This window comes from Eurytemora carolleeae, unplaced genomic scaffold, assembly GCF_000591075.1.
Source record: "Eurytemora carolleeae unplaced genomic scaffold, Eaff_2.0 scaffold1262, whole genome shotgun sequence".
NCBI lineage: Eukaryota > Metazoa > Arthropoda > Copepoda > Calanoida > Temoridae > Eurytemora > Eurytemora carolleeae.
This window is the reverse complement of record NW_019397148.1, coordinates 1-25,874: the sequence shown is the minus strand read 5'-3', so window position 1 is coordinate 25,874 and position 25,874 is coordinate 1. Positions and strand designations below refer to the sequence as shown.

Below are 25,874 nucleotides of genomic sequence, written 5' to 3'. Positions count from 1 at the left end.
AATCTTTTTTCGGTTCAGTAGAAGGGGTGTGCGAGATGAGCATCTACAGGAGTATCCATTATACGACCTGAGCTGAAAAGTGAAAACTTTAGAATGTGATATCCTTAATCCCGACCTGTTAATTAGTCTGGAGACTAAATTCATGAGGAAAACAAGCAATACTTAATCTGGAGATTAAGAAAAAGAGTGGATCAAGCCTTAATCCCGATATCCACCATTCTAAAGTTTCCAGCTCTAGTCTGTACGGGTAAGATCAATCTTAAACCATATCATATCTAAGAAATTGTAAAATTCCATATTGATGTGACCTGAGATTTTTCCATCATTTTATTATCTGAGGCATTGAGTAGAATTACAAACACGTATCTATTTTTTTTAAATAATCTGACCTGAGCTGGGAACTTAAGTATAGATCAATGCTTAATCTCGATCTTCTATTAATCTACATATTAAATTAATCTTTACACGATATCCTGTGAAGTTCCAATCAGATATCCCGGAAACAGACAATCAGAAGTGGTGACATTATGCATTTGACATATGAGAGAAGGGATAAACTGAAAAAACAAGAGATTAAGCAGATTCTGCTTCAAATTTAAAAGTGCCTGCTGTGAATATTGAGATCAAACTATCGGGATTACGGGTATCCGATACAAAAATTACCATCTCAGAACTCCTAGACTCAGCTGTAGATTTAATACAAAAATTCCCAGCTCTGAACACCTGAACTTGAAGTTTGAACCTACCTGGAGAACAGCATGAGACCGAGATGACTCCTTATTATGATCTGTAGGGTGCTGAGATCTGTTACTGTTACCATAACTAAGAAAATTAAAAATTCCTAAGTTGTTTACGGCCGGTTCTGATTCATTATTAGTTTTCAATTCTCTTTTTATCTTAATTCTAAGATAAACAATTAAGATTAAAGATAAACCCCTCAGATCTGAAAGGAACCCAAAATGGAATCCCCAGGTAACTTGTTGTTTATTTATTAAAAAATTATTACATGTCCCCTAATACTCTTTGCATATTGGCTGCATGGAATTGGAAATACATTATATCCATCAAAAGCAACTAAATAAACTCTGTGTAAACCGTTGAGTAAAGCGGCTTATTATAGTTCCCCTTTAAAAACGGGGGGAAAAAAAATACAGGGTGTCTCAAAAAAACGGGGAATAAGGGTCTACAGACTCGTATGTAACCGGATTTTCATGAATTGAGACAATTTTTTAAATCTATTTACATTTTTCGTACAAGAAGCCAAATTTTATGCTTGTAGCTCTAAAAATGAGAACTTTAAAGACTCTTTAAGTTTCCAACTGGAGTGAGTAATTTTGTAAAAATAAGATAACCTTCGTTTGCACATTAATTTGTGTAAGGGTCTACAGACTTGTTTGTAATCGGATTTTCAAGATTTAGATCATTTTTGATATCTACGTACAAATACCGATTTAATGTGGCCAATTTTTAGCTTGTAGATTTAAGATCACCAATTTCATAGGCTCCTAAAGTTTCCAACTGGAGCAAAGTAAAAAGTAAAAGATAATCTCCATTTGCACAATTTTATATTCAAAGTTACGTTACAGTGTATTACAGTACAATTGTTATTGATCTTCAAGTCTAAAATTGGACTCATTGAATCGGAACTTGTACGTAGTAATTAAAAATGGTCTCAATCTAGAAATCCGATTACAAACGAGTCTGCATAGACCCTTATGTGCAAACCGAGATTTTATTTATTTTTATAAAATTTCCTAACTCCATTTGGCAGCTTTAGGAGCCTTTAAAATTGTCAGTTTCGGATCTAAAAGCCTAAAATTGGTCTCATTGAACCAGAAATTGTAAATTTTTTGAGACACCCTCGTGAAGAGAACAGAGAACCCCTCAATCAAAAAGAAACCTGAGAAGATTAAGAACCTCTGCTGGACCACTAGGTTTGTGAATGCTCAGACCTAATACAAGCTTTGATCTAACAAAACAAAGCAAGCAACCAATCAATCATTCAACCAATTTATCTATATATTAATAAATCAATTTATAGTTAACTAAATGAATGCAAATGAGTTAAATCGATATTAACAAATTAACCAGGTGTCCAGAATCGACAGAAACAAATTTTCTAAAATTTATATGAAAAATATTTGAAAATATTGAGAACAAGCTTGTTTTCCTGATATAGATGTTCCATTCTTGTTGTCCTCTCTGAAAATAAGAATAGAGTTAACTATTACAAATATTTTTTTAAATTTTAAATTTTCACTACGCGATATAAGCAGGGGTATATATATTCAAGAACTGTTTTCGACCCCCTCAAACCATTATTAGATATTGTTCAATACATTTTTCAGAGACGGCGGAGAATAATTTTTTAAGGAGCTAGATTTTTTTTTTTTTTAAATAATTACAATTATTTGTGAAGGATTACCGAATGACAAGAACTTTTGATATATCGAGGAGATCCCTTAATCCCTCATTATACACCTAGAGAATAGAAAAGATTAACAAGTTAAAAGGTAAAGTGAACATAAATTCAGAAATCCTCAGTTTAAAGAATCCCATTAAAGATTTATGGCATCATTTACAGATTAAAATCGATAAGAGCTTTGCATGCCACCACAAGGGGTTAAACACTTTAAACAAAAGGCATTTATCGTATATGGTTCTCTCTAAACCGAGAATATTTTTTTAAATGTTCGTTTTTTATATCTTTTTGTTTGCATTGTTGCTTACCTCCAAATAGCTCATAAATATTTCAAAATGAGTCTCCTCTCCAAGCACATCTTCAAATAAACTTTCAAATTAAAAACTTTAAGAATATCTATTTGATCTTATATAAAAAGAATAAATGACGGTATGTTCTTATATTTATGTTACTTAAAGTCGGTGTAAATTAAATAACCATGTTACAGGATATGTTCAGAGTTTGTGGAATTTTAGATTTGACTTGAAGCTTATTTCCCTATTTTATTAAAGATCTCCGCCATGGTGAGAAAAACTATACCGGGGTTGTCCTGAAATAAATGTGTAAAAATCCTTAAAATCAAAATCAAAATAATGTTTAAAATAAATCGTAAAAAATGTTTATTATAGCGTTTCTGTCCTGTCTTGTCCTGTCCTATTTATAAGTCTTAAGATTGAATGCTACCTTAGATCCGAGCATTGTATGAGTTTTTCCAGCTCCCGTTGCCCCATAAGCAAACACACAGCAGTTATAACCATCGAAAAGCGTATTGACCACGTTCTGAAAATAAAATAAAAATATTTTATTTACAATTGTCGAGCCCCCCCCCCCCAAAAAAAAACACAGGAAATTTCGAAAAAAAACAAACATTTACGTCAACCTAAATTTGTTTGATATTGGATAATTTCAACCTGCTCTCTTTAATATTACAAACTACAATTTTAGCCAGAACTGGCTAGCCTAAGTTTGAAAGTGTTGAGCTCCTTTCCAGTTCATTTATCTTCTCCATTATTTTCTTGGAACGAGATTTTTTTTTATAAAAAAATATTATTTCTTATATTCTCTCAAGAGTCGAAAACATAATATAAAATTATATTTTTAGCCCTTTTATGTAAATGAATAATAAGATATGAAACACATTTTTCGGTAAAAAAAGACAGTTTTTTTACTAATAAAAGCAAAAGGACAATTTCTTACACCAGAGGGTTATTTACCTTGGTAGTTCCCTCGAATATTTCCTGGTTTGTGGACTCCTGTCCGTATACGTTGTCGAAGGTGAACTTCTTGTCCTTCTTTTCTTTCTTGTTCAAGTCCCGCATTCCCTGCCGTTTACCCTAGACCCAACCACATGTAACAATACACATCACGAAATTCAAACTTTCTTAGTTCTGTAATTAGTTAATTTTTTACTTTTATAGTTTAGGTCTCTCTTTCATTGGCAATTATCATAAAGTTTCCTTCACTCTTCTTATATTTTTAATTCATTTCACTTACAACAGTTTTTTTCGCCTGCATTAAAGGGAGTGACCGGCTATGTAAGGTAGTTGAACTGAGTACGCAGTGTTGTGGAAAACTTCTTTCGGATTCATTTGAGACATATTAACCCTTAATCTGTTTGAGCGCAAATTTGACGTTCAAAACTCCTACTTTGGGGTAGTAGGAGTTTTGAACATCGAATTTGCGCTCACTCAGGATTTACAGATATTTTAAAAGTTTAATATGTCTCAAATGAATCCGAAAGAAGTTTTCCCCAACACTGCGTACTCGGTTCAACTACCTTACATAGCCGGTCACTCCCTTTAAGGAATCATTAATAGAACAAAGCCTGGGCGGATTTAACAGACGACCCCAGGCGTGTATAAAATGCGTATTGAGAAGGTAAATACTGATAGGTAAAATCGACTGTGGACCAGAACACCCCAAGCGATTCCCTTTATTCAATAATCTGGGTTTATTTCAAAGTTATTCTTTTTACTTCTTTTATTAATCTGAAAAAATAAAAGTTTTTTATTGAATACTTCCACCCGGCTTTGTCTGGAAACTAAATTGACAAAATGTTGAAATTACCTTTTGCAATTTTAAAGGTTTACGGTATTAGTAACAAGTTTCAGATGTTTGATACTCGTAAAAATTAAGAAAAATTGTTAAATATGGTTTCCTTAAAGAAAAATACTTCATCGTCTCCATCCTGTAAGAAAGAAAAAAAGTGAGTATTAAGTCATCAAATATTTATTGTTACTATCATATTGATTTATATATAAAAATGGATATAAAAACACGCCAAAAAATAACAAATTATAATTATTAAAAAAAAGTCTGCTCATTTATTTAAGGCAAAATATGAAATATTTATAATTTTTATGTTTGTTGAATCAAATATCTAACCTGAGGATCAAAGACCAGCATATTCTTATCGACGACATCGACAATTGTTCTGAATGCTCCGGCCTCCTCGCGAGAATTCTCCGGTCTAAAATATTGAAAATAAAGTAAAGAAAATTGAAACTAAAAAATCTAGTTGATAAAAAAGTATGACGTACATATAAAAAGTCCCTAATTGATCAGTTTTTTCCCCAATTCAGTGGTTAAAACCCACCCGAAATAAATTCTGGGGCAAAATTAATTTCAAATGGGGAGGGTGATTCTTTAAGAAAATAACCACCCCTGGGCCCAAGTACCTGACACGAACAGCAACATTGATATTTGCTACAAGAGGAGCAGCAGCAGAGCCTGTACCAGAAGCACTGCTTGTGCTAGCAGACCTAGATATTGTAAACTTCAGAAATAGGGGTTTAAATCTAGTGATGCTATGAAAACCATATAAAATTGGACACCAAAAGGTCAATTCGATCATTTTCCCCAGCGTTTCGGATCCGGATCCGTATCATTTGGTCGGATCCGGATCCGGATCCGTATCAGGAAACGTTGATATGGATCCGGGTAGCGCCAAAAATTAACCAAAACCATGGAATAAATAAATCAAAATGGTTCGTAAATGTATTATTTACATGACGAAAATTTACATTTATATAATAGTAATGACGACATTTTTAACTTTAGGATTACTCAGCGGCAAATGCTCACATGGCGCAAATTTCAAATATATAAAGTATTCACAGAATCAAAAGTTACCTCGGATCCGGATCCGGATCCGAAACAAAATGATACGGATCCGAAACACTAATTTTCCCAAAGGGTTAATTCAGCAAATAAAACCATCTGGGAGAAAAATGGCTTCCAAATCGTGGGGGGGGGGGGTGGGGGGGGGGGGGGGAAAATAAACAGCCTTGTCTTGAGATAAACATTTATTCCTTAATTCGTTTTTAATCAATTTGGGGTTTGACATTTAATCATACGATTTAGTATACCTTTCAACCAATCGTTTTCATTGTGCCTTAAATTCTAATTTTACACAATACAATGAAAACATACATGTGAAAAATAAAATTTGCTTCGGCTTAGGTAGGTCCAGCATTTGGTGGCTTTACCCAAAGGTTTACTCGAATCCTCCATCGACAAAACGGCAGACACGATGAGGCCCGCTATTTTTTCAACCCTGATATGATATCCCATGGTGGTTTTAGAGGAGCAGAAAAGAAACACTTAAGAAACATGGGGTTGAGGGTCTATCCTAAGGAAGGATTTTAGCCCCCACCCCCCTAAAAATTTTGTACATGGCCACCGACTTTTCAGCAAAAGATTTTTTTTCATTATTCTAGATTTTAAGTTATTTTAGGGTTAGGTTTAGACATTTTCTGGACCAGGCGCTGCGGCTAGGACAGACTAGGTTCTGCGGCCACAAAACCAATTATATCCATTGTTACATGATGCATGTACAAAATTGATAAGTGAGGGGGGGGGGGGGGGAAAAATCGTACAATAGGAAATTACCAAGGGGTTGTTGTGTTATGGAACATTTAGGTATATTCCTTGAGAACGATTTTTGGACCCCCCCTCCTATAAATTTTGTGCATGGATCTTATGTGTTAGACATGGATATAATTGAGCATGTGGCCGCAGCGCTCGGCCCCTTAGCCTGTCCTAGCCGCAGCGCTCGGCCCAGAAAGTGTCTTAACTAACCAAACCCGTGGCCGCAGCGCTCGGCCCCCCAGCCCATCCTAGCCGCAGCGCTTGGCTCAGAAAATGTCTTAACCTAACCTAACCCTAAATAATAATAAATAAATACTAATTTCGTCATGTAGAAAATTGATAGGAGGGAGGTCCAAAAATCATTCTCTAGGAATATACCCAGACCCAACGTGTAGTAACCAGCAGGGAAAAGGGAAAGGGTCTGTCCAAGTAAACGAATTTCGGACCCAACCCCCCACCTCCTATCATTTTTGTACAAGATTTCAACAAAATTATTATTATTTTTTTATTATTATTTTAGGGTTAGGTTAAGTTAAGACAATTTCTGGGCCGAGCGCTGCGGCTATGACAGGCTTGAGGCCGAGCGCTGCAGCTAAGACAGGCTAGGAGGCCGGGCGCTGCGGTCAAATGACCACTGCGGTCACATGTAAAAAATTGATAGGAGGGGGGCGTGGGGGTCCAAAATTCGTTCACTGGAAAACTACAAAGGAAACCCCTAGAGAATGTGATTTAACGACGAGAAGGATGTGATAAAGACTAGTGAAACTTGACCGAGGAGAAAGGAGGGGTTAAAAAATAATCTTCACTAAGCTATTCCTACCTGCTTGATAATGATCTGCGCTTGACCCTTGCCGGGGACTTGAGGGGGCTCAGCCGCCCCTTTAACTGCAGATTATTCTTTACCATTATTTTACATGACAATGTATTTTCTAAATAGCAGTTTAAAAATAAAAACCATAAAATTTACACAATTAACACTCATGACTCTTTTGATAAAACAGTCTAAAGCGAGTAACTGATTCACAGTAATTTCATAAATAGATATATGAATTATTTTTAAATACTTTCGAAAGACAGAATTTTTCCCGATCACACTCGTTCGTAGATCCAGAATTGTCACTTATTCGGTGTTCCGCCATTTTCAAATATTGGCGGTTCATTGAGAGCAGGTAGTACATTCATTAATCTCATTGGTCAGAATAATTGTTGTCATACCAACCGAACTATGCGTCACATAAACTGAGCATATTTCGCACAATTACTTTTAAAAGTAATCACTTCATTTGAAGTTTTTAACAGTTTTGGTTCATAGTTTGAGATCTAGAAAAAAGTAGATAATCAATGTAGAACTGAAGCATATGTAGTTTATGTTCTAATTTAGAATTCAAATCCCCTGCTTGATTATTTTTAGGACGACATTTACGCAAACCGTTTTCCATGGTAAGAAAGAATGAACCAATCAAAAAACAAGGAAATCCGGGAGAAGTCCACGAATAGTAGACCGTTACGTCCGTCTGCTAAAACAAACAGCTGAGATGCAAACATTACTCGTCAAGTTGTTTCTCTATTTACATATATTTCAAAAATGTTGAAAGAGGCAGGATAGTGGAGCAAGATGCCGATACAACGGGAACATGTTCAGTTTGCTATAATATTTTTGAGGTAAATAAAACCATAGTTAAGCTCCGAATTAATTTTATGGTTGTTTTTTCTTGACGTTTTTAGTTATTTGCTCTTTTGATTTTAATTGACAATTTTTATACTTACAGCATCCTTATTTCTTATGAATATTATGCCACCATTCATTACAAGCTTTTTATATGGCCTATTTGACCAATAAACACCTCATTATTCCCTTTGTTAATTGTGGAGAAACTAATTACTAGGTCAATCTTTATAGCCGTTAATCATTCAGATAATTCGTATACAGGAGGAGAGGGGGGTGTATAGGGGTTCAGCCCCCTGGATCAATGAAATTTATGGTTCGTTTTAAGGCTTGTTTCAGGCTCCATCGGGTACTTAAAACTTCTGGAAAGAAGAAATAAATATATATGCCCCCCCCCCCCCCGGGACTAATTTCTGTATAGACAACTGACTGACGACACGTACTCGCAAATACATTTTAAAAAAGTTTTAATTTCTAGCCTGCCATTGCAACTGTTTCTAACCAACTATATGGGTAGCAATGAAGCATCTAGAACATACGCCATCAGCAAAATTGTGACACAGTTAAGGTAAAGATTATGGACAAGCTTTATCTTTTTGGTTTACGAGGTGTGTTATCTTTGTAGACGAGCTGTATTATCTTGATAGACAAGGTGTATTATCTTGGTAGAGCAGGTGTATTATCTTGGTAGACGAGGTGGATTATCTTGGTAGACCAGGTGTATTTTCTTGGTAGACGAGGTGTATTTTCTTGGTAGATTTAGTGTAATATCTTATGTAGACGAGGTGTATTATCTTGGTAGACGAGGTGTATTATCTTGGTAGACGAGGTGTATTTTCTTGGTAGACGAGGTGTATTATCTTGATAGACGAGGTTTATTTTCTTGGTAGATAAAGTGTAATATCTTATGTAGACGAGGTGTATTATCTTGGTAGACGAGGGGTATTATCTTGGTAGACGAGTTGTATTTTCTTGGTAGACGAGGTCTATTATCTTGATAGACGAGGTTTATTTTCTTGGTAGATTAAGTGTAATATCTTTTGTAGACGAGGTGTATTATCTTTGTAGATTAGGTCTTTTATCTTGGTAGACGAGGTGTATTATCTTTGTAGATAAGGTCTATTATCTTGGTAGACAAGGTGTAATATCTTGGTAGACTAGGTGTATTATCTTGGTAGACTAGGTGTATTATCTTGGTAGATAAGGTGTATTATCTTAGTAGATAAGGTCTATTATCTTTGCAGACGAGGTGTATTATCTTTTTAGACGAGGTTTATTATCTTGGTAGATAAAGTGTAATAGCTTGGTAGACGAGGTTTATTATCTTGTTAGACGAGGTGTATTATTTTGGTAGATAAGGTGTACATCATCTTGTTGGACTAGGTGTATTATCTTTGTAGATAAGGTGTATTATTTTGGTAGACGAGGTGTATTATATATGATAAGGTGCACAATATCTTGATAGATAAGGTGCACATTATCTTGGTAGACGACGTCTATTATCTTGGTAGATAATGTGTCTAATCTTTGTAGACGAGGTGTATTATCTTGGGAGATAAGGTCTATTGTCTTGATAGATGGTGTATTATGTTTTATGTGGTTTAACTGTTAATTATATTCCAGTGTACTAAAGTACTCTTGGTCTAAGTTGGATAACTGTTACTTGTATTCTAGTGAACTGAAAGACTCTTGGTTAAGTTAAATAACTGTTAATTGTATTCTAGTGAACTAAAGTACTATTGGTCTAAGTTGGAAAACTGTTAATTGTAGTGAGCTAAAGTACTCTTGGTCTCAGTTGGAAAACTGTTAATTGTTTTCTAGTGAACTAAAGTACTCTTGGTCTCAGTTGGAAAACTGTTAATTGTATTCTAGTGAACTAAAGTACTCTTGGTCTAAGTTGGAAAACTGTTAATTGTATTCTAGTGAACTAAAGTACTATTGGTCTAAGTTGGATAACTGGTAATTGCATTCTAGGGAACTAAAATACTCTTGGTCTAAGTTGGAAAACTGTTAATTGCATTCTAGTGAACTAAAGTACTATTGGTCTAAGTTGGAAAACTGTTAATTGTATTCAAGTGAACTAAAGTACTATTGATCTAAGTTGGATAACTAGTAATTGCATTCTAGGGAACTAAAATACTCTTGGTCTAAGTTGGAAAACTGTTAATTGCATTCTAGTGACCTAAAGGACTCTTGGTTTAAGTTAATTAAATGTTAATTGTGTTCTAGTGACCTTAAGGACTCTTTGTTTAAGTTAATTAAATATTAATTGTATTCTAGTGAACTAAAAGACTCCTGGTTTATGTTTGACAACTGTTAATTGTATTCAAATGAACTGAAGGACTCCTGGTTTAAATTAGACAACTGCTTATTGTATTCTAGTGACCTGAAGGACTCTTGGTTTATGTTGGATAACTGTTAATTGTATTCTAATGAACCAAAGGACTCATGGTTGAATACCGTTAATTGTAGTCTAGTGAACTGAAGAACTGCTGGTTAAGTTGAAAAACTGTTTTTGGTCTAAGTTGGAAAACTGTTAATTGTATTCTAGTGAACTAAAGTACTATTGGTCTAAGTTGGATAACTGGTAATTGCATTCTAGGGAACTAAAATACTCTTGGTCTAAGTTGGAAAACTGTTAATTGCATTCTAGTGAACTAAAGTACTCTTGGTATAAGTTGGATAACTGTTAATTGTATAATAGTGAACTTAAGTAATATTGGTCTAATTTGGAAAACTGTTAATTGCATTCCAGTGACCTGAAAGACTCTTGGTTTAAGTTAATTAAATGATAATTGTGTTCTAGTGACCTTAAGGACTCTTTGTTTAATTTAATTAAATGCAAATTGTATTCTAGTGACCTGAAGGACTCTTGGTTTATGTTGGATAACTGTTAATTGTATTCTAATGAACCAAAGGACTCATGGTTTTAGTTGAATACTGTTAATTGTAGTCTAGTGAACTGAAGAACTGCTGGTTAAGTTGAAAAACTGTTCATTTTATTCTAGTGAACTAAAGTACTCTTGGTCTCAGTTGGAAAACTGTTAACTGTATTCTAGTAAACTAAAGGACTCTTGGTTTAAGTTGGATAACTTTTAATTGTATTCTAGTGAACGGAAGGGCTCATGGTTAAGTTGAATAACTGTTATTGTATTTTAGTGAACTAAAGGACTCCTGGTTTAAGTTGGATAACTGGAAGATCTGGTGCTCTAATATGCTTTTTGACCAGCTTATTGGAGGTTGGGCAGATATAGATCTTGAGGTAGCTTCAATTAAAATTATCTGTTTTGCATTCCTTGACTGATAAACTTCTACTTGAAAGAAACAATGCTTAACTAAATATCTCTTTTCCCGAGCCAACCCCATTTCTACGGAAATTCTTATTTTTTATCATAAAATAATTTCTATTTAATAATTCTATTCATCATATTTCTATATATCAGGATCCTAATGGAGAATGTCCTGCAGTTGAGGTGTTTAAGTACAGGTATATATTTTTTCATCCACAATCTAAAACTTGGCTAAAATTTAATCAAAGAATTTAATGATTTTTCATATTAATTTATGTGTTTTCATATTAATTTATGTGTTTTCATATTAATTTATGTGTTTTTTTAGTTGAGGTTTTTAAGAATCATTTGACTTTTAATGTTTTATCTTTAGTTTACAAAACTGATTTGTTCGTGTTAAAAGATCTATTTAAAAAATTTACAATAAGGAAAGGTTACCAGACATAATACGAAGAATTAAGTTTCGTGTAAAAATTCTAATTTACTTGAGGTTAATTTCTTAAAATTTATTAAACTTTTAATAAATTTAATTATAAAATTGTTTTCATTTCAAACCATGTAATTTGCTGTGCTTATCTTGAGTACAATGATTATTTATTGCGTGCAGTCCTGAAGGAAGGATCTGAATCAGAACTTTTTATAATGAAAACGGAATTAAAAATATTGCTTTTAGAGCACATAATGTCATAGAAATATGTCTAAAGTTTTTGTTTATTGTTGTTGCTTACGTATAAGCTTCCTTAGACTAAAAACTACATATCAAAATATTTTTATCATTTTCGCATTTTGAATATGTTGATAAATTTGATTCATCCAGATATTTTACTATCTTTTTACAAACATAAAAGTCAATATTTGCAAGGGAACTGTCAGATTTAAATTTTAAATACATATATTTTTCTTTCTGAAATATTGAAGGGGTATTATTTTATCGACATATTTGGTATTTACAGAACTAAGAATAGGGTCTGGAGTACTCAAAACAATCATTAATGCAGGTTATATTGTTATCGTTCTTATTTGCATTGAATTGTTTGCGCAAAGAAGTTAAAAACAGATTATTTATGACGTGTCATACTCATCAAATTATACATTTAAAAAAAAAAAAAATTTACGTTTGTTTTATAAATTTTTCAATCTACAGCTTCACTTTATTAAGTGTTGTGGAGAAAAAAAGAAGAGTGGAATTGTGTAATATATATTATGTAAAAGAAGAATTAGCTTTTCTCATACTTGACTTCTAAACCTCTCGGATCTAAAGAATTCGGGCAAAATCAGACACAACATTTTTTATATTTGTTTGCTTACAATCCCATGCATAGTATCAACATATTCGTTTATTGGCTTGATTTAAGATAATATGATAACTAGATATTTTGTTACAGTTGTTAGTTTTTACAAATGATTGCACATCATAGTTTAATTTCTAAAACTAAAAAGCTGATTATTAATTCACATCTGTTCTGTGCAAAATACCAACTTTAGGCAAACTAAATTATTACTAATTATCCGTAGAGAAACTAAATCATTATGTTACAGAGTTACCCACAAAGATTGAGACCTAAATCTTATAAATTAGAACGATTTAAAGGCGTTTTTTTGTATACCAAATTATTTGGCGAAGAAAGAAGCAAGTTTAAAGTTGCAAGGAATTAAATCAGTAAGAAAAAATACTGAATAAATTCCGTACAGTCGTCTTTATACTCTCGCCTTTTGTGGCTAACCTATTATTATGAAAGTTTTGCTTTTAATAAAGTTCTCATATCTTAGCTTTGATAAAAAAGTTCTCATATTTTTCTAGTTCATTTAAATAAGAAAAACGCCTAATTGGATAGGTCTGATTTTTATAAATTGCGTATACAAGAAAATACGTTTTGTGCATTATTGTCGTTTTGTGTAATGTACAAAGCTTGAATTCTTTTTTGAATTTCTTTTTTACAAATATGATGAAGCAAAATGGACAAATCATTGTACTTATTTGAGAAGTTTTTATTGAAATTTTGCTATATTTCTTTTTTACAAATATGATGAAGCAAATGGACAAATCATTGTACTTATTTGAGCAGTTTTTATTGAAATTTTGCTATATTTCTTTTTTACAAATATGATTTAGCAAAATGGACAAATCATTGTACTTATTTGAGCAGTTTTTATTGAAATTTTGTTCTATGTCTTTTTTACAAATATAATGAAGCAAAATGGACAAATCATTGTACTTATTTGAGCAGTTTTTATTGAAATTTTGCTCTATTTCTTTTTTACAAATATAATGAAGCAAAATGGACAAATCATTGTACTTATTTGAGCAGTTTTTATTGAAATTTTGCACTATTTCTTTTTTTACCAAAACCTTATTTTTTCTAATTGCGGAAATTCTAAATTTCTGATGTTGACATATGCTTTGTCTGAAAATTAATAAAAGTTCTAAATTTCTGATGTTGACATATGCTTTGTCTGAAAATTAGTAAAAGTTCTAAATTTCTGATGTTGACATATGCTTTGTCTGAAAATTAATAAAAGTTCTAAATTTCTGATGTTGACAGATGTTTTGTCTGAAAATTAATAAAAGTTCTAAATTTCTGATGTTGACAGATGTTTTGTCTGAAAATTAATAAAAGTTCTAAATTTCTGATGTTGACATATGCTTTGTAAAAGTTCTAAATTTCTGATGTTGACAGATGTTTTGTCTGAAAATTAATAAAAGTTCTAAATTTTTGATGTTGACAGATGTTTTGTCTGAAAAATAATAAAAGTTCTAAATGTTCAGGGACAAGAACGGACACTTTGGCCAGAGCCCGGATCCAAGGTGTAGAATTTAATCATTTTTTTAAACAAGACCTAAAGATTTTAAAAAAATGTTCGTTAAATTTGGATATTATAACTTGTATCTTTTAAAAATTAAATCTGTTTTCTCAATTCCGCCGGTCTCTTTTTATGCTTTTTTTTTATTTCATCTGGTACTTTTTCTGAAAGTATTTATTTAATGTGATTTTTTGTAATCCTTCCATAATTATTTAGAGAAACAAGACCACCTGCTGTCAAGTATAGAGTAGGTCAAGTGATGAAGCATGCAAGGTAAATTTTTAGTAAACTTAATATTGTGATACAACATATTTTCAAACTGAAATCTGTTTCCATAAAAATCTAATTTTAACCTAATCCAAATTTAGATAATTAAAAATCTTTGACAAATGAATTTGAACTGAGTAGTTCGAGATACCCGTATTAAAATGTTTGATAAAATATCCTATTTTAAAGAAATAAAAAAGTTTTGTCCTTGTAACTCTTTTAATATTCCCGCATGAAAAGGTTAATGACATTTAATGAAAAAATAAATTGAAATAAATTTGAAAACTAAGATAATGATTTTATAGATGGGGGTATAGAGGTGTTATTATTGGCTGGGACGAGGAAGCTCGGGCCCCTGACTTCTGGTTAAAAGAGATGCATAAAGGAAATAGGTAATATAAGTGATAAAATGATTTCTCATATACAGTCGCTTTTGAGTTTAACCTAAGAAATGGTTTTCTGCATTCACCATTGGTAACCTGTTTTAGCCATATATTTTTATAAAACAATAATCACAGATTAGCCCTAGTCCTGCCATTTCCAAAATGTGGTCTGCCATTTTTGTGCTTTCATAATTACTAAGGATATGAATGATTTCGTTCAGAATTAGACATATTCATGGTTTTATTCAATAAATTGAACTTTATACCAAACTCTCAATAGTTCTGGTGATTTTGAGAGCAATTAAAGGCAGCATTAGATTAGGTCTATGTTTTGATTATTGGTGCATGAATCTGAAGGTCAAACACTAGTAATAAGTTATCAATCAATTTATCTTATTCCGGATTATTTATAATATTAGTTATTTCCAAATTTGTTTATTTGCAAACTTTACTCTGTAATCTGTAAACTGTCCTTTTTTTCCATGTGAACTGTGCTATACTCGGTAAACTGTAGTTTGTAAACTGTACTCTGTAAGCTGTACTCTGTAAACTATACTCTATAAACTGTACTCTGTAAGCTGTACTCTGTAAACTGTACTCGGTAAATTTTACTCTGTAAACTATGCTCTGTAAACTGTGCTCTGTAAACTGTACTCGGTAAACTGTACTCTGTAAACTATACTCTATAAACTGTACTCTGTAAGTTGTACTCTGTAAACTGTACTCGGTAAATTTTACTCTGTAAACTATGCTCTGTAAACTGTGCTCTGTAAACTGTACTTGTTAAACAATTCTCTGAAAACTGTGCTCTGTAAACTTTACTCTGAAAACTGTACTTTGTAAACTGGACTCCGTAAACTATACTCCGTAAACTATACTCTGTAAACTATACTCTGTAAACTGTACTCGGTAAACTGTACTCGGTAAATAATACTCTGTAACCTGCACCCTGTAAACTGTACTTTGTAAACTGTACTCGGTAAACTGTACTTTGTGAACTGTGCTCAGTAAACTGTACTCTGTAAGCTGTTACACCTAGCTTTATGTTTGCAGGGGATGGAGTTCTCAACCTAATTACGCAATACTAGTGGATACTAGGGATAGGCCTGTACCTCAGATAACATATGTACCACAGGTAGTTTATGTACACTGCTATACGGTGTACACGATCTCAAACGCAAGGGCACATTAACATTGACATTAACAATTAGGTGTTTTTCCTCTTTACTCAAATCTTTTGATAACGAAAGATTGGTTTTGTTTTGTATAGACTTTTCATAAAAGCAAACTTGAAAAGTGAATAAAATTTTGATCATGTTAGACTTTGAACTTTTCTGGAATGTCCTGAAGGCTAAAGGAAAAAAAGATTAACCGCGATGCCCAATCGTAAAAGATATATCTTTGTCTGAGTGGATATCTGTACATTTGACAATATATGCAAAGATACCAATCTGTTTAAATTACAGATTTTCCCATTTTGTGTATGTTTATTTCACTATGTTACGTTCAAGGAGAATATGGAGATAGTAAAGCATACCAAGATTCTTCATCCTTCCGTTGACGATTATTTCGAGCATTTCGACGGTTCTCAATATCTGCCCAGACCCTGGCTCAGGTTAGGAGGGGTAGACGCTATTAAAATAAATTTTCCCTTGGTTGTATTTTAGTTTAATTATGATTTTCCCTTGGTTGTATTTTAGTTTAATTATGATTTTCCCTTGGTTGTATTTTAGTTTAATTATGATTTTCCCTTGGTTGTATTTTAGTTTAATTATGATTTTCCCTTGGTTGCATTTTAGTTTAATTATGATTTTCCCTTGGTTGTATTTTAGTTTAATTATGATTTTCCCTTGGTTGTATTTTAGTTTAATTATGATTTTCCCTTGGTTGCATTTTAGTTTAATTATGATTTTCGAAGCTTTGATTAATATGTGAAGTAGGAATTCAACTTGCCAAATTTTTTAACGGACTTAACAATTCCGACTTTTTTTCAGTACAAAACCAATCTTTGCATTTATTTGGTCCATTAGTTTGTGATGGGAATACAGGTGTTTATGGGGGAAAGGGAATTGAGTGAGACAAATATGTTATTTTACCGTTTTTAACAGTTAAATATTGTTTCAGGGCTATTTATCGTCGAGATTAGGAGACCGTGTAATCTACCGGAGGTGTTGCATTGCTACTAAACAATTGAAAATATTTTTAATTGTACATAAATCATATGAAATATCAAGCTTACCGGGGTTAATTAAATGAAATCATAAACGTTTATAAGTGAAAAAAAATCAAATTGGCCTTACTAGAATAACATCTTTTATTTTGTTTTTTTTTAGTACTGTCAATTTAGATAGATGCTTTCCAGAATTTTAGTTTTTGATACTTTTACTATTTAATTTTAACTTCTTCAAATGGTTTTTAAACTGAGATTATTATTTGGCCTTAACCCAATCAAGTTTTTTAATCATATATAAATCTGTGATATTTAGAAAATAACTCCACAACCAATTCGATAATATGACAGAATTAAAAAAGTCTGGCGGAATAAATATTAATATAGAAACAGATTTGATAGCAGAAATTGTGATAACTTTGCCTGTTAACATAATTGTACTTCACTGGACATTCTAGTACACTACAGTACACTACAGTACACTACAGTACAGTGTAAATAACATCATATGATCAAGTACAGAATAGTTGTTTTGATTTTAAATTGAACTTAAGCAATTTTGAATGATTATCTTTTTAATGTGTTTATTTTCAAAACTTTGATTTAATTTATTTTGGTTATATTGTCGCACTGTGTGGGTATAAGTAAATACATTTAATTTATTTTGGTTATATTGTCGCACTGTGTGGGTATAAGTAAATACATTAAATTTATTTTGGTTATATTGTCGCACTGTATTTTGGTTATATTGTCGCACTGTGTGGGTATAAGTAAATACATTTAATTTATTTTGGTTATATTGTCGCACTGTGTGGGTATAAGTAAATACAATTAATTACTGCGGTCTTAATTCTTCTTTGATTTAGACTAACGTTAGACGACCCACTTTAGATACAGGGTGCCCCATTGACTGAGAATTCCTTTTTAGGCTGGAAATAGAGTGTCGTGAAAATGTAGTGTATCCTCTCAAACCCCAATCGGGGTTCAATTTCTTGTCTAAAACCAAGGAAATCTCTGTCATTGCGCGTCTGGAAGGGAACTTAAAACTACTGCAGTTCATTAAACGCTAAATGTTTAGCTGACGATAATTTATTTTTGTCTGGCATATATACTGTTAAATGTCTATACAAACATCATAAATAAATGAATTGAATTGCAATTGTTTATTTGATGATTGATTTACAATAGTGAATATTAGTACATAGATAAATAGTATTAGATTAGATGGTAATGTTACATCGTCAATACGCAACATCCCCCCTACTGAACTTCCGACCTATTAACTTTCCGAGCTACTGCAATATCGGACCTACGCCAGCTGTTTCTTTTTGTATTATTTGAAGGTTAGGTTAAGACCATTTCTGGGCCGAGCGCTGCGGCTAGGACAGCTGCTAGGGGGCCGAGCGCCGCGGCTAGGACAGGCTAGGGGCCGGCGCTGCGGCCACAAGTCCATATAGCAGCTGTAAAATCACGTGCTAGTAGGTCGGATGTGTACTATAGAGGATTTGGCGTAGCCCAGAAGTGGAGTATAGCGGATTTGCGTAGGTCGAAAAATACACCACCGATTAGATAGATTAGGAAACCCGTTGGTTTATATACTGCTCAGCAGGCCTAAACAAAAAACAATATGTTAACAATTTTCTTTAATCTTTGGATAAAAAAGGAAATGAGTTTTTGCTCTGATTTTTGTTTTTTACATCTAATCAGATATTGTCGAGTAGATCTTTGATATTTCAAACTATGAATTCTGTCGGATCAAAAAAGATCAAGTTTGGAATATCAAAGGTTTCGCCATCAGATTTGAAAAATTTGAGTTTGAGGCAAGAACTTAGGTTTTTCTTGTAGCTCATATTTGTTTGGATAGTTTATCTTAAAACTACAATAAAGAGATTTCAAGGAAGGAACGCTAGTAAGCCTCCATCTTTATTTACAAAATAAATGTGTACTGTGTACTGTGTACTGTGTACTATATACTGTGTACTATGTACTGTGTACTGTTTAGTTCATAAAGTTTTCTGGAAGTACAAAAACAATAAGCTATAAATGAACTGAACGCTTTCCACTAATTCAAGTTGTTTAACCTTATATTGTACAGGGTGTCCCAATAAACATGGGAATTCAGTGACGAATTCGATATCGTCTTTGTTATCAATTAGCATTGCAATACCCTATTTCAAAAGCCATAATAATATGATTATGTCCGCAGCTAGAGTTTTTTTTTAATGAAAACGGCATTTGGCTATAAAGATGTGTCTATAATCTCTTTGCAAGATAAACAGTGAAGACGGACAAGTTTACTTAGTTTGTATACTGTAATTTTCTTTTGCTATTACATGTACAGTACAACTGCATATGCAGTCAAAACATAAATAATCAAATTGTAAACATAGCAGACGAAAATCTTACGGACTACAGCTTTCTCAGTAGGGATTACTATACTAAATCAATGAATTACTTAAAAAGACGATATTGAATTCGTCACTGAATTCCCATGTTTATTAGGACACCCTTTACTTTAAGACTTGTAATCTATTAGTTCCACCAGATCAAATAGACTTGGTTTAAAATATTAAGATTAGACCATCAGATTGCGATGAAATAGGGATAGGAAAATTTGAGTTTTTCATAAGTGTGCAGTTTCTTTGCTTAAATTCTTCCTTGAAAGTTGAGGCTGCCCTACACTCTTTTGTAAACAAATATAAATATGGAGGTTCATGCAATATATATTCCTTGAATTGATTATTTTTAAAATTGATTTAATGGGGGGGGGGGGGGTTTAAATGTTAAAATTCCTTATTTACTGGTATCTGGTGATTATTATTATTATTACCTGAAGAATTCAATGAGTGCAATGATCCAGAAGAAGAACCAGAAAGTGAGTGTGGATCCTGCATACAACACTTTACCAATACGGTTCAACCGGATACTATCAGTCAGAGTCTACAATATTCATTAGCAATTTAGACAATTTTTAAGCTGAATAATGACAAACCGTGAACATATTAAGGCTCAATAATAATCAAAAGATAAATAAAGTTAAAGATAAATATGAAATACATTTATTTTAATAAAATTAATCTTGTTTTTTTTAGTCAAGTTTTATTCCATGAATTAAAAATTTTTCAAATGTTGTATTGAAAATTTTATTAGTAAACCTCTGAATCAACATCTGCATCCTGAATCCTCAGTAGCTTGGTGAAGGCAGATCTTGGCCTGAATCAAATAATCAATTTATCGACTAATCAATTAATCAATCAATTATATATAATCAAATTGGAGTTTCAGAATTAATCATGATTTACATTTAAACATGATCATACCTGCTCCTTCGGATATAATTCTTGCAAGTCCCCCCTCTGATCTTTTATATGTATCTGTTGCACCCACCCCCCTCCATATCTTCTTCCACTTCCCCCCCCCTGATCTTTTATATGTATCTGTTGTACCCCCCCATATCTTCTCTCCCCCTGGTCTTTTAAATATACCTGCTACCGCCCCCTAGACTCTGAACCACTTTATTCTCCTTGAGTACCCTAGATAAACAGATCTTTGAAATATTTTGAATTATTCATGTCAAAATTTTTCTTTGTATATTCTTTTAACCTGGATTTCTTTAATGGTACATCTATATATAAATTTGGCTTGTCTGTCTGTCTGTTTGTCTGTTTGTATCCAATAAACGTCAAAACGGCTGAACCGATCGGGCCCAAATTTTTTGTGGGACATCTGGGGACCCCAGGGAAGGTTTATGAATGATTGAAATTTTAAATATTTGTCTCCATCAAAATTCGATCTCCATTAAATTTTTTAAAATTTTGAAAATCCACGAAATTTTTGTGAAAATCCGCGAATTATTTTTGCTTTGTTTTACGATGTACACAAAGAGAACATGTTCACAATTAATTTAGAAGATGAGCGCGAAGCGCCCTCTAAGGCTAGTTAAGTAGAAATGATTACTTGCTAGAACTTTCTAATCATAATATCTTTGGAACCTGATGTCGTAGACCTTTGATTTGCTATAAATTAGTTGGATATTATCTAAGATTTACATGCTGCAAAGATATAGAGATTAAAAAATGTTTATCTGTTTCTCTTTATCGACCTAATAAGCAGTATTGTAGTTCCACAATATGTCTTAACTCCTGTTTCAGAAAGTAAATGAAACTATTTCGGACACTAACCTGTGAAGAAGTATAGTATGGAAAAGTAGGGTTAAAACCATCAAGTTCATTGAGAAAAATAACCAGATATCTATTAACTTGAGGTACGGGGTGGCGGGTAGAGTCTAGAATTAAGTTGGTAAGAATGTTTAAATGTTAACCAGCATTAAATGTAACTTGTATCTTTGTACATAAAGTATAAATACCAGAAAACTCTGGAATATGAACACGACTATTAGACTTAAGTCAAATAACACAGCAAGTCAAATACAATGAAATATTGTTAAAAACTTAAAATATACGTCTTTTTTTATTCTACAACTTTCTGGAATTTTCACTGCAGTCAGCTGTATACGTTGTAAAATTACTTTTTTTGCAGCATTTTTAGTAAAATATTTGGTCCAAAAGGCCTTGTCATATTTCATAGATTTATGTTTGATTTACATTGCAATAATTAAAATTAATAAAAATAACCATAGATTATTTAACAATAACAGACAGAACACTAAATGTCGTCTTTTCAAGATTTAGGGTTTTCCGTTCACAATAACCCTGAAGCAAAAGCCCAAAGGATTTTCGCACATGCTGCGTTGAATGACAATTAAAGCATACGCGTAACTCCATTGGGCTTCTACCTCAGGGTTATTATGAACAAAAATCCCTAAATCTTGAAAAGACAATAGTGCTCTATTTGTTATTTCTAATTAATCTATGAAAATAACTTACAACTTTAATTCCATCAGATATAGTTGCTATAACCAGCATTAGTGTTAGGCTCACCATAACTCTGTCCTAAACCAGAAAAAGTATTTATTTTTTATTTAAGAAATTTTTCAGCTTTTAAAATTTGCAAAAGTTTGCAGGGTTCGGCGTTGCCCATGGAATTTTAAAGGCACTCTTGGAAGAGAAAGCATTTCCAATTTTGAAAAAAAAATCAGCTAATTTTATTATATAGATAAGTTCTCAAATTCATTTCTGTTCTGTAGTCCAAAAGTCTAAGTATTAGTAAGTCCAAGTGTCAATGTGTTCAAGTGTCCAATGGCCTGGATGTCTACCTACCGAGAAGTTAGTGACCTCGAAGTAGAAAGTTAAGAATCCAACAACAATCAATATTTTCTGCTGAACAAATACTCCAAACAGATGGTATTCTATCCTCCTTTAAAATAACGATACAGTGAGATTCATTTAACATAGGACATACAATATAACTTTAATGTTAGATCTGCACAATACGCAAGGATGGACTCTTCCAACAGGCTGGAGAAAGGAAGGTCTAAAAGGCCTCTTCATATTTCATAGATTTATATTTGATTTACATTGCAATATATTAAAATTAATGAAATAATACATTGCAATATATTAAAATTAATAAGATTAAAAAAAATTATCAAAAATCTTTCTCTTTTTGTATAGACAGAGCTTTTGACAAATATCATTCATACGTATCATATTTGTATATTTTATTTTAAACAAAATTAAAGAGACTGGAGGCGTAATTTCAAGTAACCTTCATTCAAAAAGAGGGGCATGTCCGATGTATAACCATGAAACTTTCATCTGAATAGAAATATGGAGTTTAACGTAGTTTTTTAATCTTGAAAAGTGTTTAATTCTCATGATTTCTCAAATGTTTCTGAAGCAAGATATGCGCAAGTCACATTCGCAGAGAAACCACGAGTGAAATTAATCAATTGTCCTAAAACAAAGACATGAATATCTGAGTAATACTTGATCAGACTACAGCGTTAAATTGGGTTCTGTTTCTATACGGGCATTGTCATTTATACATGGATAGTCACTTGAAACTATTCCTACAGTTCTGTTTACAGTGATTACAAATTTTAAGAACGGTCACGCCACGTTTACAGTCCCTTCAAGATAACACATTTTTATGGACGCAATTTTTAATGATTCTGTAAATTTCAATAATTTATCAACTCTGACCTCCTGAACACAACTTTAACCTCGGCTCTGCTTCCTTCATTTGAATTATCAATAAAAAGACGTTCATCTTGGATCTGGTATTCAAGAAGGTCTCTCTTTCCTGATACACAAAGGAATTTTAGAGTTCCTATATCTTTACAACCTGATGGAGTATACCTTTGAAATTTCAAACTTAGGTTATCTGTTCCAACAGAATTCCCAGATTGAAATATATAAGGTCTACGAAATTAGGTTGCAAAGATATAGGGATTATAAAATCGAAGTTTGTTACAAAGATTCAATTCCTTTGGTTGGTTTGGTTTATATTAAAAACAAGCAATGTATATATTATATAGAATAGATGACAATTTAAAGACAACACAAGAATGTCATGTGCTTTGATGTACTGTACTGTACTGTACTGTACTGTACTGTACTGTACTGTACTGTACTGTACTGTACTGTACTGTACTGTACAAGAATGTCTTGTGCTTTGATATGAAATATTGCACGACTCACAAGCCTTCACATATATATAACAGACCCTTCTTGTATCTTATAAAAAGAAAACCATACTTATGTTTAGATAATTCTAGCTTTCTTTTTATATTATTTTTGATAATATTTTATGGCTTATTTTGGGGAATAAAGACCGCAAGACGTTATGAAATAACATTAAAATTTCTTTGTATCAGAAGTGAAAAAACTAGGGAACAACAAAAATATTTTGTAAATACATATTTATCATGTAGTTTTGTTTTACCTTACGTGTATGTATACATTTTTAATCCCAATGGATTTGAAAAATTATATTTCAAGAAGTTGGCATGTCAAGAAATATCAACAGATTTGCTACAGGGTGTCCCACGAAAAATGACAATGGGTGTATAGTTTTGAATGTCTTCTTCCATATGATAATAAAGACTTTATCAATCTAGTTTATTTCGTTTAAAAAACCTTTTAGTCAAATGTAGTTTACTTTAGAATTTAACTATAACATAAGTGCCATAAAATTTTCTTCACTATTCTCTTTGGTATCATACAACATATTAGTATGTAAGAAGACGTCTAATCATAGAGAATATAATATATATTAGAGAGGAATTTAAAGAATCTCTCGGTATGAATTTTGTCAGTCCCTTTCAGCCTGAAAGGGACTGAAAAAATGTACAGATCATGTAAATGTTCACAAATTATATGCAGTAGAGTACATTAATACAGTATGTTCCCTAAACTATCCATTTCAATTTCGAATTTTTTAAACTGTTAAATAAACTTTATAATGAATTAGGTGAATAAAAACATCATTTGATTTATAGTTATAACGGAAAATCATCGTTTGTAAAGTGGAAGGCATAGAGTCTATGTGAAATGATCATTGGTCAATTATGAAACCAGCCGATTTCATAATTTGGTTTTCTTTTAACAATAATTTTAGATTTTCTATAAAATGATATTCCAGGGCCCAACAGGTTATATAGCATAAATATGTGAAGTACACCTGCAGTATGGAAACAGTACAACAAAATGGCCGTTTTACACATTTTTCCAGTAAATTCCTCTCTATATATTCTATTCTCTATGCGTCTAATTCTTTTCGTCAACTGTCATGTTTCGTGGGACACCCTGTATATTTAGTTGAGCAGCGTGTACCTAGATACTCTACTCCAGCCTGGTCAACCTCCAGGCTTATAAACTCCTTGGTAAACCCCTGCAGTTCAAACAGCATATGGCAAACCTACGATAATCGTACAGTGGTTATCATAAAACAGTTGAAGTATTGTCTTTGAGTAATAGATTTGATTTGCCCTGTAGTCAGAATTTTTATGTTTTAAATACTTGGATCAAGCCTTGATCTCCATCTCTTGCAAACTGAATAGTTTAATTACTTTAAGGTAACCAGTATCGTTTGTACCCTGCATGGATTGCTTTAATTAAATGGGATCAAGCAGATATCTTCATATTGAAAAGTGTCAACATGTCGAGATCAAGTGTTCAAGATTAATAATAACTCAATAAAGTTTCAGAGCCTTATCAGTCAAAAAAATTTAAACAAAAATTAATAATCATTTTTATAGCTAAAAGTGTTTTTAACTACTCCTATAGAATCTTTATGAAAAACATTATTTTATGAAGAAAGTCTCTGAGAATCCTCTCAATCTCTTCCATTGCATTAATCAGAATGGTTTCAAGTTTACCGTTCTGAATCAGGTAATCCCATTTTTAAAATGGGATTTATCTAGATTTACATCTTCAGACTCTCAAAGAAAAATATTTTTGTAAAAAATATTGAAAAAAAGTTTCATGTACATGAAAAAATATGTGTTCATGTTACAATTTGATGAGAAGGAAAATGTGAGAAAATATATATTTTAACCTGAGTATCGAAAGGATAGTAGGATAAATCAAACTCACACGAATAATCCTAAAATTGTCCAAAACGTTGAGAATAAATATTTTAGAAAGGATTCCAGAATAATTTACTCGTTAAAATAAAAAGAAATTGTATAAAACATAAATGAAATTAAACAGAACGAAATTCTAGTGAAAGTAGGTTGATGATATGACTTCTAAAATTATTCTGTTTTTAATGAGCCTGATCAATGTGTCAATAAATATTGGAATTGAGTGCACGGCATTTTGTATGAGTCATTGTATCACAAAAAATGAAGGTAATTTTGTTTTTATTCAATTTAATAAAACTGGGACAAAATTATTAACTTTATAAGATACACAACCGACAGACCATATTTTGGAAAGCCCATAATTAGTGTTTATTGTATCTAGAAAATCAGACTAAATGATAATGGCCGCGCGAATAAAATACTATTTAAAAGTCATCCCGTAATTCCCATTTTTATTGGGACACACTGTAGAAGATA

At 32.3% G+C, this 25,874-nt stretch overlaps 3 protein-coding genes across 6 annotated transcripts in view; 1 reads left to right on the top strand and 2 right to left on the bottom strand.

Annotated features, from left to right (window-relative positions):
• The window catches only part of LOC111712340 (kinesin-like protein KIF19), a 28,674-nt gene extending 21,388 nt beyond the window's left edge, over positions 1-7,286 (bottom strand). For all 3 annotated transcript variants that reach the window (XM_023486919.1, XM_023486918.1, XM_023486920.1), the window contains exons 1-12: positions 7,152-7,286; positions 5,140-5,223; positions 4,847-4,931; positions 4,620-4,649; positions 3,676-3,795; positions 3,146-3,241; positions 2,960-3,011; positions 2,731-2,780; positions 2,426-2,481; positions 2,171-2,202; positions 1,901-1,952; positions 747-822 (exon numbers count right to left, since the gene is read on the bottom strand). In XM_023486919.1, the coding sequence (XP_023342687.1) occupies positions 747-822; positions 1,901-1,952; positions 2,171-2,202; positions 2,426-2,481; positions 2,731-2,780; positions 2,960-3,011; positions 3,146-3,241; positions 3,676-3,795; positions 4,620-4,649; positions 4,847-4,931; positions 5,140-5,223; positions 7,152-7,237 (819 nt within the window). In that variant the 5' untranslated portion in view covers positions 7,238-7,286. The remainder of the gene's footprint in view (positions 1-746; positions 823-1,900; positions 1,953-2,170; positions 2,203-2,425; positions 2,482-2,730; positions 2,781-2,959; positions 3,012-3,145; positions 3,242-3,675; positions 3,796-4,619; positions 4,650-4,846; positions 4,932-5,139; positions 5,224-7,151) is intronic.
• A 552-nt stretch (positions 7,287-7,838) lies between these two features.
• On the top strand, positions 7,839-17,466 carry LOC111712341 (uncharacterized). 2 transcript variants are annotated; one of them, XR_002767427.1, is made up of 11 exons: positions 7,839-7,993; positions 8,476-8,565; positions 11,157-11,259; positions 11,441-11,484; positions 14,055-14,093; positions 14,306-14,362; positions 14,662-14,748; positions 15,793-15,874; positions 16,251-16,354; positions 16,864-16,982; positions 17,193-17,466. XR_002767427.1 is itself a non-coding variant. In XM_023486921.1 (10 exons), exons 1-10 carry the CDS (start codon positions 7,947-7,949, stop codon positions 16,883-16,885), a joined length of 675 nt encoding a protein of 224 aa, XP_023342689.1. In that variant the 5' UTR covers positions 7,839-7,946; the 3' UTR covers positions 16,886-17,008. The 2 variants fall into 2 exon arrangements, 1 of the variants encoding a protein (XP_023342689.1); XM_023486921.1 differs by lacking the exon at positions 17,193-17,466 and having other exon boundaries at positions 16,864-17,008.
• An 860-nt stretch (positions 17,467-18,326) lies between these two features.
• On the bottom strand, positions 18,327-25,417 carry LOC111712339 (glycine receptor subunit alpha-2; the record flags this gene model as incomplete). Its single annotated transcript, XM_023486917.1, is given in 10 exon segments — positions 18,327-18,520; positions 19,740-19,849; positions 20,065-20,122; positions 20,395-20,442; positions 21,091-21,194; positions 21,796-21,861; positions 22,129-22,225; positions 23,014-23,113; positions 24,646-24,730; positions 25,370-25,417. Coding segments are annotated over 10 exon segments (753 nt in total), but the record flags the coding sequence as incomplete, so codon positions are not given.
• Between the last annotated feature and the right edge of the window lie 457 nt (positions 25,418-25,874).